Source organism: Podarcis gaigeae (assembly GCF_964106915.1).
Source record: "Podarcis gaigeae genome assembly, chromosome: 1".
Taxonomy (NCBI): Eukaryota; Metazoa; Chordata; class Lepidosauria; order Squamata; family Lacertidae; genus Podarcis; species Podarcis gaigeae.
In genome coordinates this window covers 97,685,009-97,703,754 of record NC_139678.1, presented here as the reverse complement: position 1 = coordinate 97,703,754, position 18,746 = coordinate 97,685,009, and the positions used below count along the sequence as shown (strand labels likewise).

At 40.3% G+C, this 18,746-nt stretch overlaps 1 protein-coding gene across 10 annotated transcripts in view; it reads right to left on the bottom strand.

The window, feature by feature from the left end:
• THSD7B (thrombospondin type 1 domain containing 7B) overlaps positions 1 to 18,746 on the bottom strand; it is a 603,973-nt gene that overhangs the window by 191,684 nt on the left and 393,543 nt on the right. For all 10 annotated transcript variants that reach the window (XM_083703772.1, XM_083703773.1, XM_083703769.1 and 7 more), the window contains 4 exons: positions 18,483 to 18,734; positions 12,041 to 12,207; positions 2,846 to 3,001; positions 222 to 419 (listed from right to left, as the gene is read on the bottom strand). In XM_083703772.1, coding sequence (XP_083559898.1) covers positions 222 to 419; positions 2,846 to 3,001; positions 12,041 to 12,207; positions 18,483 to 18,734 — 773 coding nt within the window. The remainder of the gene's footprint in view (positions 1 to 221; positions 420 to 2,845; positions 3,002 to 12,040; positions 12,208 to 18,482; positions 18,735 to 18,746) is intronic.

The following is an 18,746-nucleotide window of genomic DNA, read 5'->3' as shown; positions in this document are numbered from 1 at the left end:
GTTATAGAAAGTGACTGGAAGCATGAAGTATTTATTTTAAGATCACAGATCTCATTTAAGACCAAAAGCCAGAGTATGATAAAGCCATAAGCTCTGGGGAAATTCATATCTTATTATAAAACTGGAAGCCTTGCATCATGGAGTTTTGCTTAATGCGCAGTTCTGAAATCTCTTAGAATATGCAAAATATATTTAAATAAAGTGCAGTTTGTACCACATACCCTTGTAGTTCTTGCATACAGCATGCTGCACACGATTCCCTTGTCCACATATTCCGTTATAAGGTAAGCAGACTCCTTCTGAAATGATCCACTTGTAACACACTGGGTTTTCACATGGAATAGATTCTATCAAGTGCGGGCAATTGCCAGAAGTGCCCGTGGGTTCCACAATGATGTGTCTTTGCCTCATTTTGAAACCTAGGGGGGGGGGGAACAAAGGTGATAGTTAGATTTCACCTGATAAGGAAAGAAATTCCGTAAACTGATTGTATATTACAGTCTGCCCAAAGAAAAGAAAAATACCCATTTTAAAGTACTATTTATAGTTGTGCTGTTGTAGTTTTCAACATGCGCCAAGCTGCATCATGAATGCAGCATAACGCCCATGCTTTGGGATTACATGAACGAGCCTTAGGCTCACGCACACCCTCCATCCCTCACATGCTCCGATTCCTGTCACAATTTCTGATCCTAAAACAAGTTTAAGGTATAGGAACGTGAGCTCCCATGTATTCAACAAATTTGGAAGAGGGGTGGGAGTGGATCCACTGCCTACCACACCCTGTGTGCCGGTGTCACCTCACCCAATGCCAATTCCCTGCTAGTTTCACTTCCAAACTTCATGCTGGGTGTGAAAGTCTATTCAGTGGTATAGTGGTACCTCGGGTTAAGTACTTAATTAATTCCGGTGGTCCGTTCTTAACCTGAAACTGTTTTTAACCACTTTAGCTAATGGGGCCTCCTGCTGCCGCTGTGCCAACCGGAGTACGATTTCTATTCTCATTCTGAAGCAAAATTCTTAACCCGAGGTACTATTCCTGGGTTAGCGGAGTCTGTAACCTGAAGCGCATGTAACCTGAAGCGTATGTAACCCGAGGTACCACTGTCGTCTTTCTGAACCAGGAACCCTGTGCAATCTGGGTTCTGCAGAGAGACTTTTGAATACATTCAGTTGACCATAGATTTAAAAAACAAAAACAAAAAACCATTCAGACCTTCACACTCAACACATGAAGGTCAGCAGTGAAGAGGGAAAAATGAGTCCATTAAGTGGAAGAGAGCATATGCAGTTCTGTGGCCCCTACATGAGCTTTAGCTCAGGTTCTAAGGAGACCTAAAAGCTTGCCCATGGAAATAATTAATTATTCTGCATTATGAAGCAATGAGGAGCTGATATTCTGCAGTCTGCATATCCGGCCAAACATATTGCTCTGCTTTCCTTTTGAACCGCTTAAGCATCTGGACAGCCTAGGACCTCCAAACACAACTGCCTGGGCTTACGCCTCAGGGAGGCCTCTTCAGTGCTGCCAACACAGCAGCTTGACTTCACCCCTGGAGGGGCATTCCATCGTCTCTCAAGACAGATGGATGCCAGCAATTAAAGCCTGTTGGATCAGGTCAATGGCCCAGCTGATCCAGCATCCTGTGGGAAACCTAAAAGCAAGATCTTATTGCAACGGCGCTCACGTCTCCTGCTGTTTCCAGAAACTGGTTTTCAGAAGCATACTGTCTCCAACAATGGAAGAAAAGCATAGCCATCATGGTGAGCAACCACTGAGCAGCCTTATCCTCCATGAATGGGTCTAATTCTCTTTTAAAGCCATCCAATTGGTGGCCACCACTGACTCTCATTGGAGCAAGTAGCATAGTCTTGAAAGACCTACATTGGCTCCCAGTACGTTTCCGAGCACAATTAAAGCCCTAAATGGCCTCGGCCCAGTATACCTGAAGGAGCGTCTCCACCCCCATTGTTCTGCCCGGACGCTGAGGTCCAGCGCCGAAGGCCTTCTGGTGGTTCCCTCATTGCGAGAAGCAAAGCTACAGGGAACCAGGCAGAGGGCCTTCTCGGTAGTGGCGCCCGCCATGTGGAACGCCCTCCCATCAGATGTCAAAGAGATAAACAACTACCTGACATTCAGAAGACATATTAAGGCAGCCCTGTTCAGGGGAAGTTTTTAATGTGTGACATCTTAGTGTATTTTTGGTCTTTGTGGAAGCCACCCAGAGTGGCTGGGGAAACCCAGCCAGATGGGCGGGGTACAAATAATAAATTATGATGATGATGATGCAGTGTGTTCATTTATTCATCTAGTACAGTATTGTCTATGCCACCAATCAGTAGCCTCTCCAGGGTTTCAAACGGGATGTTCTCAAACTTGCCTGGAGATGCCATGGTTCTATTAATTTATGTATTTATTTATTTAACAGAGTTTATATACTGCTTTGTTGTGAATAGAACCTGCAAGCAGTTTACAAAAATATTTTTTTAAAAAACAACAACAGGTATTTAAAAATATTTTTCCCCACACGATGCTATGCCACTGAATTACAGTCCTTTGCCTTATGCAGTTTTACATCTTAATATAATGACCCAAATAGTTATAAAATTATTTACCGGTACATAGTAAAAAAAAACCATGTTACACATTTCGGGCTGTGATGTCCATTGGAATCAATAAGCTGTGGAGAAACTAGCAGTCCGCACCCCACAGGTCTTTAAAAACACACTAAAAGTGATTAATTATAAATATAAAGTCAGCTTTTATACATTAGATTCATCCAGTTTTGTAATGTAGCAAGGCCCCACTCCTACAAAAGCTGTTAGAAAGTGGTTCAGAACGCACCTTTTTTCCCTTGATTATCTTGGCAGTTTTCATGAATGCAAGGCCCCCATCCCAGCCAGGAAGAAACCAGGCATTCAGGAGGGCATGGGATATTGCACAGTTGGGAAGCCGGGGGAGCAGGAGCCAGACAGAGCTTTTTTTCAACAGGTCTAGCCACTTGAGGAAGAAAAAAGGAAACAAGAGGGAGCAAAAAACCAGAGAGATTATTCCTTCAAATCGTGGAGTGTTTTGCAACGCAGAACAAATATATTCTCAAGCAACCATCAAAATTATTTCAGAATGCAAGCTAACAACAGTGTAATCAGCACAATAATTAGTGTCCCTGGTGCAGTTTAGAACTGCAGCTAAGAACAAGTTGTTTAAAACGGATATAGTGTTCTTTACTTTTTTAAAAGGATCACAGCGAACTCTGTCTAATCTGGGGGCGTGGAGTGCATTTAGAAGCCCTTACTACATATGTAATCTCTAAAGCAAAAGCTCCTTCTCCTTACTTGTGTGACATTATTAGGCTGGATCTAGACACATCAAAGAAGCGCTTCAGTTTAAAGTGTTGTAAATTTAAAGAGGGAAAACGGGTAGAGAAAAGCGGGACTCCATGTTGCCATCTGGTGGCACAATGTTATATCACACATACAATGTGTATAATCACTGTTTCTTTACCAGTCTAGCTGAGTCCCAAGAGTAAAGAGCTTGATAAGGAAATATGATGTGGAGTGAGATTGTTTGTTGGTTTTTTTAAAAAGAGCCTCAGTGACTGATGGAGAGAATTAAAATGGACAGAACCTAAAACAAGGCACTCACATAGTCTGAAATGCCCTAATTACTTTACATACTTATTCACAAACATTGAGATACAAAAATATATTGGTAGAAATGAATGCAATTCATTTCTAAACTTTGCATCCAGTTATTGCACAATATGGAAAACCCTTCTGATTGCATGTGAGACCTGATTTTTTTGCCAAATTTCTCTACCTACTGCAGTCCACCATGCAGCATTCCCCAACCCATAGGAGCACCATTTCAGAGGAAATTAGTGGAAATAAGCTAATTTGCCTTCCAGCAGTCTCCGGTATGGTTTCAAATTGCATAGTGGGCCACATGCTGAGATTCCTGCATTGCAGGGGTTGGACTAGGTGACCCTGGGGCTCCCTTCCAATTCTATGCTCTTTCATGTTACATATTGGGAAGATAATGAAACCTATAATTCAATATGAAATCTGGTTTCCAAAGAAATCAAAATCTGACTTCCATGCATGTGAAAAGATAGAGCTGTGTCAAAGCACAATAGTTCAGTTCTTCTGAAAAAAGTTACACATTGCTATAAATGTATGTAATTTTTTTCCTGGTATTTATCAGTCAATTTCAATATTAGTTTTTATTTACCGTGTTAGGGTAAGTTGGGTTTGTAATATTTTTTTATTCTACATTTTTATGTGCTGAGAATTCCATTGCATAGAATTCTATGGGGAAAGCTAAAATGCAGAAATGACAAGAATTAACAGGAGTTTTAAAAACTCACAGGAATCGCTCCCCCCCCCCCACCATAAATATCTTGTTCCTCAGGCACTTGCAAGATATTACTTCATAATCAAATGGTAATTACCCAAATTTAATTCAAAAAACTAATGAAAAGACTGCTTTCAGAATTATTATTATTATTTTAGAGACAATATTGCCTTTGACATATTCATTTAGGGACTACACCAAGATGGCAGAAATCCAATTCACCTTGCTTCTAAAGCAAATAGCCCTTTTCTACAGGTTCTAAAAGTCAACTGGCAGAAAGTGCAAGATAAATATTAGTCAGTTTTAACCATCAAGCTATTCCCTTTCAAAGAGTCTCATGCATTTCTTAATATGCCTTTCAGCATTAGGCTTTGCAAAATAATTTATCATTGCTGGCATACAAGCCAGCAAATCGGGCTTACTGCATTTTGTCATCAAAAACGGATTCCGTTTCATCTATAAGAAAGCAATACTAGCCATGTTGTTGAAGCCATGTCACTTGTTTTGACACTGTTTTCCAATGCCTTTTGGCAGCAATCCATTTATTTTGGAGCACACCAGCAATATAGACCACACACTATAATAAATAATGCAAGTTATTGGAGTAAGAAAAGTAGGTGAACACTTCACCTTGTGAAAAAAAATTGCAGAAATGAAATCAAAATAAAAAAAAAGAATGGAACACAACAGGTAAGTAATAAACATTTATTGTAATAATACTGGAGAAATGTTCTTAGTATGAGATGCAAGCACGAGCCAGATCATATTTGTTACTGGCTTGAAGTTTTCAACCATTATCAATTCCAACCACTTGCTGAAAAATACACTGTCCCAGGATGAGTACAGCCTTTCGTGGACACCGGGAAGCTACAGAATGGAAAGAAACACTACAGTAAGGGGTTCTTTGCTTCCCCAAAAGGCCACAATAGAAAAACTCATATTATGTCTGGGACCAGCTATGTGGGATTACTACCACTAAACCTTACAGTAATCTTTGGAGGAACTGGAGTTTCAATATGCTCATAGAATTCAACTGTCTGCAAACATTTATTCAAGAGAAGCGGTGTGGTTTTGTGGGGGGCAGGGTTGGTGGGTTTGTTGTTGTTGTTGTTTTGAAGTGAATGAAGGGACTGGTCTCAGTGAGCAACCTTGGCACAGAGAACACACAAAACCTCTGATTCAGGGGCATGACCAAAACACAACGCGCACAACACTTTAAACATTCCAAATGGGTCAGTCTCAGTGTATCCATTCCTCCTTATCTGTCCTTCAAAGATAGTCATCTTCTGAAACGTCCAAGTATGAATGTATGCTCAACCAATTAATGAACAAGAACGAACATTCCTTTTGCACATGGTCTTAATACCTATCAGATTCTCTGATGAGCAGGCATTTAAGAGTCTGCAAGATGAATGCAAGCACAACCATAAGCTTGCTATCAAAATCCTATTATTATTTCCTAGTCTTTGGTGCTCATCTCTATATATGGGAATATCTAAATATTATAAGGATGGAGTTTCTTCCAGGGGTGCATGGATCTGATCTGCAACCACCCGCTTAAGCACTTTGCCAAAGGAAGAGAGATTAGCAGCTGGCTGGTAGTTACTTAGATCTTCCAAATCTAGGGAGGGTTTTTTGTGGAATGATTTTACAAGGAGCTTCTTCAAGCATGCAGGACCCCCCACTCAGAAGAAGGCATTAATCACCTCCCTGGTCCAGACAGGGAGTGATATGAAAAGAGCTTTTTCACTCATGGATGAGCAGATCTGTATCCAATCCAATAAACTTTCTTTCCTTCAGGTCACCTGAGTTAATTACCAGCTATTCCTAAACTCAGTAGTTGTTTTTTTAAATCATTTTTACTTTAATAAACATAACACTGCTGTTAAATGCAATCTGTCATGCCTCTCAGAACATTACACATTGTAGCTTTTATATTCAATCCATCCATTTGTTACATTTACTTTACCCCACAATACTAGTGTTGTGATTGAAAATTCTACAGCACTCTACCTAAGATGATAAATTCAATTAGGAAAAAAAGAGCTGATTTTCTGTAGGCTTGCACTTGAATGCTTGATACAAGAGGGATGAACTCAACAATACTGAACACCAGGTTTTACAAAAAGCAGCTACTTAGTAAAATTAACTGAACTGCCATGCTGGGTCAGTAGGCTTTAACTACTTACATCTTCACACTCTCATGTCGATGGATACAACAACATTAAGCAATTACAGGCCATGCACAAATGGATGCATTCTTTACTGGCAGTAATTAAGTTCTCTCACAGCCATTTGTCACTCTCCTAGGAAGTGGATTATATTTTCTCATGGATCTTTTACTTTATGCTCCCTACAGACTAAGAAGAAAACAAGCATTTTGAAGAATTCAGAGCTAGGTTGGAGAGCTTTCCAAACACCTACAAATAAATTTGAATGGATGTAAGAAAATGGGAACTTCAGGACAGATTGTCCTTCAAGATGGCTATTGGATTTGACTTCCCTACAGCCAATATTCTCTCAGGGCAATGCATCTTGATATCTACCAAAAGTTAAGCCTAATATCCAGCAGAAGCCTATGGAATTGTTACCTGAGTTCAAGATAGGAATAGTGTCTCTTTATTATTATTTTTAAATCTCTTTTTGCATAGGTTACAATCTACAAACAACTTACGCTAATGTCCTTTAGCCATCAATATACCTACTTGTGAATCACATTATTGTGTCCTTTCAGCACTGTTATAAACTGGCTGGGGGGAAATGATGGATCTCGAGTTATAATATGAAATATTGTCTCTCAGACAACAAGCACAAATTAGTAAAGAGCTGGCAAATCATGTTTGGCTTAACTGGTATAAATGAACTGATCATTTAAAACAAATGATGGTCCCAATTACAGATGCAAGATTGCAATATTTATTCACCTTTAGCAAGGCAGTGGCATTGATCTTCCAAGAAGATAAGACAAATTAGCATCCCTTTGGACCACTCACCAAGTTTGTAAATGAAAAAAAAAATTCCTTACAATATAATCTCAATCAATAGAGCAAGTGCATTCAGGAAAATAAGCTTGGAAAATACCACTGGAGTCTGATAATGAAAGATATGGTATCTCCAAGACCCACTGACTGGAACCATGCATGAAGATACTTCTATGGTTACAGTAATGAATATATCCTAACTACCAATTTGTGGGAGCATGAAATGCTGTGTCAGAAGCAGCTGCAGTTGGCTGCTCAGAGAATGGAGGAGCCTGGGAATTGACTACAATGCAGAGGTGTAAATGTTTAAATAAACATGGCCAAGTTCACCCAACCTTTTCCATCTTGCCTCTTTATTTCTCTGTGTGGTTGCAAAACTTGCAACCTTGGCCCAATTAAGTTGCAATGGGAGGCTTGCAAAAGAAAAATGATGCAGTGAGTGGGAAGTGCCACAGTAGGGTTTGTACAAAGCTGAGCACCAACAAGAGACTACTGCAAATGTTACCATTATTGTAAAGGGCAGTGATGGCCGAACTTGGCCCTCCAGCTGTTTTGGGACTCCCATCATCCCTAGCTAACAGGACCAGTGGTCAGGGATGATGGGAACTGTAGTCCCAAAACAGCTGGAGAGCCAAGTTTGGCCATCACTGGCATAGGGTATTCATTGTAGATAAAGGTGCTTTTGGCTTGTTTCTCATGATAGCTCTAAAAGACTTGCCAGTCCCAAAGGGTAAAGTAAGGAAGGCTCTAGAATCGCTAGAAGAAGCCACATGGGAGCCAGCAATGAGCCACAGAAAAATATTGTGTTTATGATAGAACCAGAAATAAAAAGGAAGGAAAGTCAGAAAATGCAGCAAAATGAAGATGGTTATTTGCTCTAAAAACATGCTTATTCAGAGTGGTGCTTTTTTGGGGGGTGGGGGGCTTGTTCCTTCTACTTTAAGAAGATCCATAATGATTGAAAACCAGAAATGTTCCACTTGTATGATTACCAATATTTTTCATCCTTTCATGAATTTAAACCCTTCTATTTCTGAATGTGAAGCATTGCAGCTGTACACCCCAAAGATCTGAGAAGAATCCTTTTCTGTCTTGTTTCAAAGGGTCTCCACCAAAGAAGTCAGCTGTTACATATTTATCATCCCATTATGTGGCTTTGATCTTACCAATTTGACTCACAGAAATGTTTGGTGGAGAAGCTACGGATCAATAGATGAACATCTCAACAATGTAAATTTCACACCACCAGGTTAAAATATATTTATTCCCTGCTGTGAAGGTATGTCCTTTATCAAGTAAATTAGGTCATTCAGGAGAAATATTTATTTTGTACTAACCCTTTCCTTTGGGCGGGGGGGGGGGGGAATCAATACACTAGATCAGTAGCTCTGTATGCTATCCTGTGACAGGCCTGCTCCCTCTCTCTGAGCAAACAAAAGTCTAAAATCTTATTTACTGTATCACCATCTTAAGATTTCTTGAAGTGCCCTTTAGATATACCTCCAGCTGTGTGAAAGCTGCTGTTTTTTGAATCAATCCCATGCGACTATGGGCTGTATCTGAATCACACAGCCACATGTCCAGGGTCCAGTCATGTGGGTCTTTCTCACAGAATCAATATCATACATATGACTCTCATGAAACCAGCTCTGCTGGCATGGTTGCAGCTGTGAGACATAGCCCCAGTCCCATGTGATAAATTCATGAAAGAGCTGCTGCCACACAGCTGGAAATTCACTTCAAGGACACTTGGCTAATTAATACAGTGGACTTGGGTCACACTTTAGCCTACAGTGGCTTGTAGCAGTTAAAGTGATCACTGTTTTCTTCTGCTTCTTACATTTGAAGAGAGAGAGAGAGAGAGAGAGAGAATATATGAAAAAGAGAAATATACAAAGGAAAGACAGAGAGCCATTTAGTTCAAAATTAAAGGTGGGTCTCTAGCAGATGTCAGCAATGGAACCCACATCTGAAATCACTGAAGGTCCAAAGTAGACATTATAGTTCTAATTTGAGTGTCACTCCTAGAAACTAAACTTATATTTGATCCAGGCAAATTAAGCCCAAAGCCTACAAATTTAAATTGGATAATTAAATAAACATTTAAGCCTCTCTCACCAGAATCAGTAGAATTCAAAAGGGTTTACACAGCTGGTGACAACTTGCCTTCTAAATGAACTAAATTTTAGAAACTTTCCGTACGTTCTTTGTACTCAGCAAGTTACCTGGATCACATGTTAAGTCTTAACTTTTATCCAGGTATGAAAAGCACTCAAAGGAATAGTCCTGCCTTTGGAGAATACAACCAGTGAGACTGCCCTAACAGAGATGATAAGACTACAACTGTGCAAATGAGAATCAAGTGCTTGCGTTACGCCCCACCCCACACGCTGCTGACGGTCGGTTTTGTTCTGTTACTGTAGTCAAATATTCATACAGCTAATATATGCCAATGTATTGTTTCTATATAATTTGATCAACAGAACAGACAGGTGAGAGTTAAAATCAGAGTTAAGGCTATATCATGGAGGGCTGCAGTGTCTGTTGGGCAGGGTCAGATATACTTGCACGGGTTTCTGTGATTCCAAAAAGCTTAGTGAACCCCATGCTTAACCTCTGCACCTTTTGTATCCCTAAATTAAAGAAATAGGCTTTACACAGAGAATTCAGTATGTGGTTCCCTCTACAGATACTTCAGCACTGGTAGGACCTTGGGCTTTATTTTTCAATCTGGCCGTGCTCTGCACTATCTGCCAGTTCTTTGTTCTCCACAGACTTCCATGAGGCAGGAAAACTCTATTAACTTTTGAACCCTTACTCATGACTTTGCCAAAGCAATGCAGGATTGCGCTCCACAATACACCCAAACAAAGTACATTACAAAAATTGGAACTAAATACAGTATATGATATGCTTTCTTGGGGGAGGTGTGTGAAGGAAAGTGTCAATTTTTAGCACCTTTAAATTTGTTGTACCTGTGGCATCTTTTTATATCAGATTGGTTGGAAATATGGCACTCTCATGGAATTAATCAGGAAGATCATGTACACCAAGCTTCAAGCTTCAAATAGCTCAACTGCTGCCATTTTTATAAACCTTTAGAATCTTGAGTCTTGTAATGGTGGACCACTCTTGTACGCCTGTAATTTTAATATAGTGAAGTGGATGGGTGAACTAGTCTTTATAGTTGCAGGACTCTTAAGTGAAATGGCTCTCCAGTATTTCCAATTTAAAACAGAATAAACATTTGATTAAAGTTATTTACACAGATAAATGCATGGAAATTAACAAATGCCAATACGCCAGGGTTTCATAATTAATTTCCAGCATTCCAGAAGCTGGCTGTTTTGGAACACTTTTAATAGCTTAAAACTGGAAAATACCAAAGCCGTACTTTATGGCTTTGATAAAGCAAATACACCTGGTTTTCCTAGTTTCTTTGTGTCAATCCATCCCCCCCCTTACTTTCAAGTGGGTAGTAAGTTTCTGAAAATTTAGGGAAAACAAATAATGTGTCACAAGGGCAGCTATATGTAGAAAAGAAATTGAGGCAAGGGCAATCCAGACAACCCCAAAAGCCATAGAAAGCAACTGATGTTACAGAGAAAGTAACATCACTTAATGAAGATTCCTCTTGCAAATGATCTGCTGTATTTGTGGGAAGCTCAAACAGGTGACAAAAACAAATCCTTCTACATAGTGACAGAATAGATATCCTCCTTCAAACTGACGGCATAGATAATCAGCTTGCAGCAGGTGGACTGCTCAAGAGGGATGATGAGGGCAAACCATCTGCCCTAAAATAGACTTGCTTTGCCTTTGTAAACAAGTCAGTCCTCAGCTGTGATGCCACGCTCTTGCTATCTTACATCTCAGTACAAAGCCATATTTTGCAGGAGCAGTAGGTATAGTGAAGAAAATAGACAAAGATAAATTATTCATCAGGCATCTGTCTATCCACTTGCTTTTCTTCTGAATATAGAAAAATATTTGATTCTTGGACCTACTGCAGAGAGAGAAAGGAAAAGGAAAGGGGATAGGAGAAACAAACCTTTCTGACAATTGTCTATTGTGAGAACTGTTTGAAAGTGGGGTCTCCAATTTTCCCTTTACAATTTATCTATCTATTGTTATGAAAACCAGGGTATACACATCTTTATAAATTAGAACTTCACCAGAAATGTTTATGGGCTTCCCCATATTCTAGTCTGACTCTTCCACTGCAGTGAATGGTAAAGCCTTTGAGTACGCCATTAGCTTCTCATTTGTGCATGAAAAGGACAGCCAAATCGTCATCCATTCTGGATTCTTTAGAATCGACAGCATAGATCAGGGGTTGTCAACCTATTTGGTCCATGAGCACATTTGCAAAACAGAAAATAGTTGCAAGCATCACACACACACCCCAACCAATTCTATTGGCAATAAGAGAATGCCTCTTTCAAACCTAATTTCAGCAAGGGGAGCAGACCCCCTAGGCACCATGGGCAGCTCCTACAGGCGCATGTGTGCCCATGTGCACCACCTTGGAAACCCCTGACATTAAATGTGCAAGCAAATAATGCTACCTCCAAGGCTCTAAACTTCTAATTGTAGAATCCGGAACCCTATACCCAGCATTTCACTGCAGTACAACCTCAACCTTCTTTTCATCATTTCATACCAATTATTTATTTATAGGTAATACAAGTAATTTCTAGCATACCTTCCTTTAACTTGTGTGTTTCCTCCAGTGTGATCTGGGCACAGTATACTTCCCGGACCTGTACCCCACCTCCACAAAGGGCTGAGTGTTTATGGTGTCGGGGGTCCTGCTGTTCTAGGAGGAGAGTGACATCACATCCTTTCCATTCAGATGTTCTCCATGAATATCTTGCAGAAAATCACAAACATTAATTCATGTAAAAACGTGTTTGTTATAAGTAGCTAACAAATTATTGAGGCTGCAATCCTAAAGACACTTGTTGGGAATAAATCCCATCAAACACAAAAGGACTTACTTTGGATTCCTCTGCACGTCTCGGTATTCCCCAAATCAAAACGCAACTGCCAGAAAAATTGCTAAGGGAATAAAATTCCCACAATACTTATAGTTTATCTGTAAATAAGAAAAGCTATACATTTTTCTTTCTTTTTAAAAATAACTCTGAAGCCTGACAAAAACACTTTAAAGGACTGAATAGAATCCAGCTGGTGCCTTTGTGCTCAAGAAAGGGGCTTTTGATCCAGTGGTTGCTGTCATTAATAGATGAGGGACAATATTTGTCCATTCGTTCTCCCCTCCGCAGTCTTCAGTACCACCCAAAACAGTTTCATGATATTAGGATACACATTCAGGCATGCTCCATTTCAGTGTGAATTAAACAATTATACTTAACATGAATAACATGGGGCACTTTGTCAAAAGCCTTGAAATCAAGAGACACTACGTCCACAGCATTTCCCTGGATCCACTAAGCTTGTAACGCTATCAAAAAAAGAAATGAGATTTGTCTGGCATGACGTATTTTTGAGAAACCCATGAGGGGTCTTAATAATAACAGCAGCCTTTTTCAAGTGCTCACTGATCAACTGTTTAATTATCTGTTCTAGGATCTTTCCTGGTATCAATGTTCACTTGTCAATCAAACTCACTGGTCAGTAGTTACCTAGATCTTCTTTGTTTGCCCACTTTCAGTCCTCAGGGACCTCACCTGTTCTCCAAAAATTCTCAAAGATTATAGGCTCTGAGATTGCACCTGCAAGCTCCTTTAGTACCCCTGGGTGCCGCTCATCTGGCCCTGGAGATCTGAATTCATTTAAAATAGCTAGGTGTTCCCTTACCACCAACAGGCAACCAAAAGCACCAACTCAATTCCACACACTTTCTTCATATCCCAATAAACAGGAAACTACTAGTGCTGCCACTGGTTTCAGTTTGCTTCTTCAAAATATTTGCATTCCATAATTTAACTACGGTGGCCTTTATGGCACTTGACAAAGTCAATTTAAAACACTATAATATACCATCAATAAATGGGCTAAAGAGGCAGGGAGTAAGTAATAAGGTACACAGCAATTAAAAAGCAGCGAAATTACCATTAAAAGCTGAAGAAAACAATGCAAACATAGCCTGAGATTTAAGCAGTAATAGTGTAATAAAATATAACATAAATCTCAGGCTACATAAATATATGTGTGTAAAATGCACACACACCCTTTTAACAGCCCTGGGTAGTACTAGGTGGACTCAATTCAACCCAGGGTGATCTGGGATTCCTTCAACCAAATCCAGGTAAATTCCAGGTCAACCAGAATCGGTTTGGGATCTGGCTCAATCTGGTGGACACCATTGGTGCTACTATTGATTAATTATTATGAGCACCAGTGTTTCAGACTGTCTTTCATAAAGTAAAATATTCCAACCAATTATTCCAGACTCAAATTATTTACAAAAATAATAATAATGGAAAATGAAGTTGATGCTTACACTTCTCAGCATCAGCTTAAATTATCCAAACTATCAGTGTCTATTTTGAAAGGTCTTTAGAATTCTGTTCTGCATGGAGATGCTTACAAAAATACTGATTACTTCTAATTCACAGTACTTTTTAGATGAACTGTCATTCTCTCATTTAAATACACACTGTTTTGTGTGCAGTTGGGAAGACAGACAAAATTTATTATTAGGAAAAAGAAAAGAACAAACAAAGGAACAGAATCTCTGCAAGACAGCCTTCTTACATGACAAATATGACATTGTCCTCCCACAATGCATAAAATCAGAATAGGAGGTGTAACTTTTCGTAGGTGTAACTTAAAAAGAAAAAACACCCTTCCTTAATGTGGCTTATCTTTTCTTCCATACAGACAATTTCAATTCTGAAGTAGTTAGCTGAACAGCAACAAGGCAAAGTACTGTGTTTTGTTTCCCATCACATTAATGTCACATTTCTCAGGGCTAAATGGAAACCGATTTATAACACCAAATGCTTAAGGGGAGGTACACACTCTCATTTAGTCACTAACAACTCTTGCTTTAAGTAGATGTGTGTTGATTTAAATTAGTGTTTAGGCAAATAAGCAAAGACTCACTGCAGGTGTGAACCCCATTGAAAATGTTTAGCATTGCTGAAGCACAGATCAGGGCTGTGTAGAACATGTCTAAACTAGAAAGAGAAAAACATTAAAATGGTACAACAAAGTTTAGGCTGAAATCCTATGGGCCACGGGAGAACATCTCAAGGGGCCTTAAGAGTATGGAGAGTGAACTTTGTGGGTGAAGAAGAAGGTATGCCCACAGAAGCATCCTCTTTTCAGCTGTGGAAACATCTGCAGATGTTTCCTCTCCTCCACTGCCAGTGCTCTGATGAAGGAGACAGTGAAAGGGAGGTGTTCTAGGGACCTGTCTCAAGGTGGATCCATGGAGGCTTCAGATTTGCTGGATGCAAAGCCCTCCCTCTCCTGCAATGTGCTGAAACTCAGGTAGGCGCCATTGCCATTATAAGAGAACAGGGGAGGCATTCATGGTGAGTTCCAACACCTCTTTTTTTAGATAAATAGCACTGCTGGTGCTGACCAGCAAAGCACAAACAAGGAAGGAAGCCTGGGCAAGATTCTTTATGTTTGGTTAGCTGAATTTTCACATAACAAGTGGGTGGATAGCGGGACCTGTGTGTATATGACAAAAGTAAGCAGAGAAGCACTTTCTAGTTAACCCACAAGTGCGGAATGTTGATGTAGATCTGTTTCAATTTCTCCATGCCCTTCAACTGGAAAGCAAAAAAAAAAAAAAAGCCAGACAAAAAAAACCATAGATAGGAGGTTGGAGTGACATATAGAGTGGTTCTGTGTCATACAGAGGATAGTCTTCTGAAGTCATCCTCTAGCTGAAGTGCTGTCTGGCCCAAATATGATAGTGATCATGATTATTCTCTGCTCATCTGACTGGGTTCTTTTTAAATACTAAATAGATAACGAAGGGAGAACAGGTTAGCACTTGGACAGCAGACTTGGCACCTAATCACAGTCTTGTTTACTCCAGGGCATTTCTATTTATCATAATTATTTATAAAGTGGCATCTAAACATATGCACCTTTATGCCAATCTGTACCCTTCTTTTTTAGTGATGTGTTTCATCTTTGGGGTTATGTGCAAGTGGCCACCCATACAACACATCATATACAACAAAATACTTCAGCTTTGGACCATTGTTCATGCCTCATATTTTATGTCTCCTGGTATTGATAAAAATTGTAGGAAGATGCGGCAGATACAAATCTCTTTCCTCACTCCTTGGCTGGCAGCTGGAATACTTCAGTCACATGACTGTCATGCGTAACAACGCATTGTGCACAGAGAACAAAATCAGTCATGCAATCTACCCTTTTGTCTTACTGATTGACATGAATTGGGGATGGAAAAGTAAAAATCAGCATACAAGAGCTCCCCCCCACCCTGCAAGATCTAATCAAGCAACAAATGTAAGTGCCCTCTCTCTTCTACTGATAGCAAGACATACATGGATGATGAGCACGTTGCTGATTTTGAAGTAACACAATTGTATAGTGCACACCACACTCACGATCTCTGCACTGTTTTTTCCCCTCAGAAATATTTCGTAAGTATTACACCACCTGCTTCAGAAGAGCCAGGAGCAGATAGCAAAATTCAGGGCTCTTTTCAATACAACAATAATCTAAGTATATGAAACTTTCAAAAGGCACTTGAAACTACAACCACTCAAGAAAAACTTCTACCATTATGATAGAATGAAGACTCTTGAAGCTAAATCACCAGATAGAAATTAAAGAAATGAACTAAATACGAGCACCAAGCTCAACAGTCCTAAGGAAATATATCTATGATAGGGTAGCCATACATACCCAGAATAGGGCAGTGTGAAACAATGTCCGGGCAGAAATTGCCAAAATGTTTGGGAAAATCCAGATGTCTTGCAAAATTAAGAAAAGCCCAACAACTTTGTCCAAAAAAAACCAAAACTAAACTTAATGTGTCTGGATTTTCACTTTTTGAAATATGGCAACCACTAATCTATGATAAGAGCAGAAGTCACTTCTATGACTTCTATGACAAGCTACAAACTTGTCTGCAAAGGATCCAACCCCTTGCCTGCATACAAGACAGTATATGCACAGATGTGCATATTAGAAACTGCAGGGTGGGGTGAGGTGGGGGTGGCAGTATAGAAATCATTTTGAGCATGCTCCTCTCTGCATTTGGCTGTGTAGCTTGGAAAATGACCACACTGTCTTCCTTATACACCTTTGCAAAGCATAGATGCCCAGCATGCTGCTGTAGCAGCTTCCATTCTGTAAACATGAATCTGCATGGCTTCTAAACCCATAAATCTAACATTACTGTCTGAAAACAGTGCAGCTGAACCACCCTGCTACATGACCAGCTGCTATAGGTGACTGCTGTTTGTTTGTTTGGTTAACCATGTCAAACTGCATAGCAGGTTTCAATTACCGTAAATACCCCTTTCTGTTTTCCCACTTTCTGCAAACGAGTAGCTAGATTTCTAGCCTACTACACAAACATTCAATAACATTCAAATCTTAACGTGACTTTCATCTGGACAATCTTCACATTTCCCTGGGGACACTTTCAGACATAGCAACAAACCATAGTTCGTCATAACAAGAAGGCAATGCAGTGAGTCAAGACTGCACACACCTTCCTGTACACATGGAATATAAAGTTCCTGGTCAACGTCACACCAGGTACCCTGCAGATCTGGAGCTGGATTTTACATGGCCACAACCTCCCCTATGATGCCTCTGTCCCTTCTGCCCACCTTCTGTGTCACCAATAGGGCTGTCAGGACTGATGCTGCTGGGAACGGGAATAAGAATAAAAGAGGCAGACTGCAGAGAGCAGCTCACCAAAAGCTGTTGACTTCCTGTCCCTATAACACAGGAGCAATGATGTCAGGTGACCTGTTTTTGCCTGCACAGCTTGCTCAGTGTTCTCCTAGCATTGACAAGCAGCTAACAGTTGGTTCTTGGTAAGCACTGAGCAAGACGCTTTGCAGGCACCGCCAATCAGCTGACCAATCAGCAAAGCATCTTTCATCCAAAACCCACCTTAACCTGCCATACACCTAATGATTAGGTCTGTGGGCTGGCAGTCCCACCCAGGACCATTTAAGATGGTCTAAGACAAGCAATTTATGTGGCTGTATTTCAAGTCACTCTTGCTCTCGGTGCTGACAGAGGGAATGGAGAGAGTAAAAATGGGTTTCTCTTTAAAAGATACCACAGAGGAAGTCAGAGAGAGTGCACTGTGATGTTAACATATGAGAGTGCTGGAGGTGAAATAGTTAAACAGGTTACCCAATCAGAACCTGGGGGGGTGGAGTCGGAGGGACTATAAAACCAGCTCTGGGAGAGGCGAAGGGAGGAGTTCGTTGAGAGTTGGGTGGTTGGTTGAAGTGGGAATGATTTGGAATAGAGTCTGTGGGAAGGTTGAGTTAGTGTAGTGAAACAAGCTGAGTCAGGAACAGTTAGGAGCTAGGAAGACCAACTGAGAGGTGGTTTAGTGAGTGAGAACAGGTAGCGGAAGTTATAGGTCTGGATAGGCACCCCATGATTGTAATTGACCAATACTGTTTATGAAACCACACACTTGTTAAACTGCAATAAATAAGCAGAAGTTTATGTTCCAATTTAACCCTGACTAGATTCAGTATTGTACCAGGTAGGGCCTGGGTGGTGGCAGCGAGAAATAAAGTGGTGGCACAGGGATCAATAGACAGTGAAACGTCCGGGGACCCTGTGTGATCGCCACATGCACATGCATGCACATGTACAGACCTACACACAGGTGTACAGACAAATCTGCACTGAGGCATGCCCTCACTCTGCGCTCACTGGGCCACAGGCCAAGCAAGTGGTACCACAAGAACAAAAGTTACTAAACCATCCAATGTATTTGAGGTTCAGACTCTCTTTGAATAAAGGAAAAAGGAAGGCAAGGATGTTTAACAGACCACTGTATTTTAATATTTTGTTAGAAGCCGCCAAGAGTGGCTGGGGAAACCCAGCCAGATGGGCGGGGTATAAATAAATTATTATTATTATTATTATTATTATTATTATTATTATTATTATTATTATTATTTTATTTATATTATGGAATCTACCTTGGGCATGGATGAGCACGATCACCTCCTCCAACATTGCAGGCTTCCCTTTCTTCTGTTTCAGGACATTCTCGGCCGGCTCCTACAGCAACATGCTTTATACTCCGAGTTCTAATTCGGTATCCTGGTGAGAGATCCCCTGAGTGACAAGTCTTTGAACAGGAGCTCCATGAAGACCAATCTGATGTTTCACAGTCTTTAGGCATAACACAGGACTGAAAGGTCAAAGGGATGGTTTCTTGCACACAAAGGCTGTGATAAGAA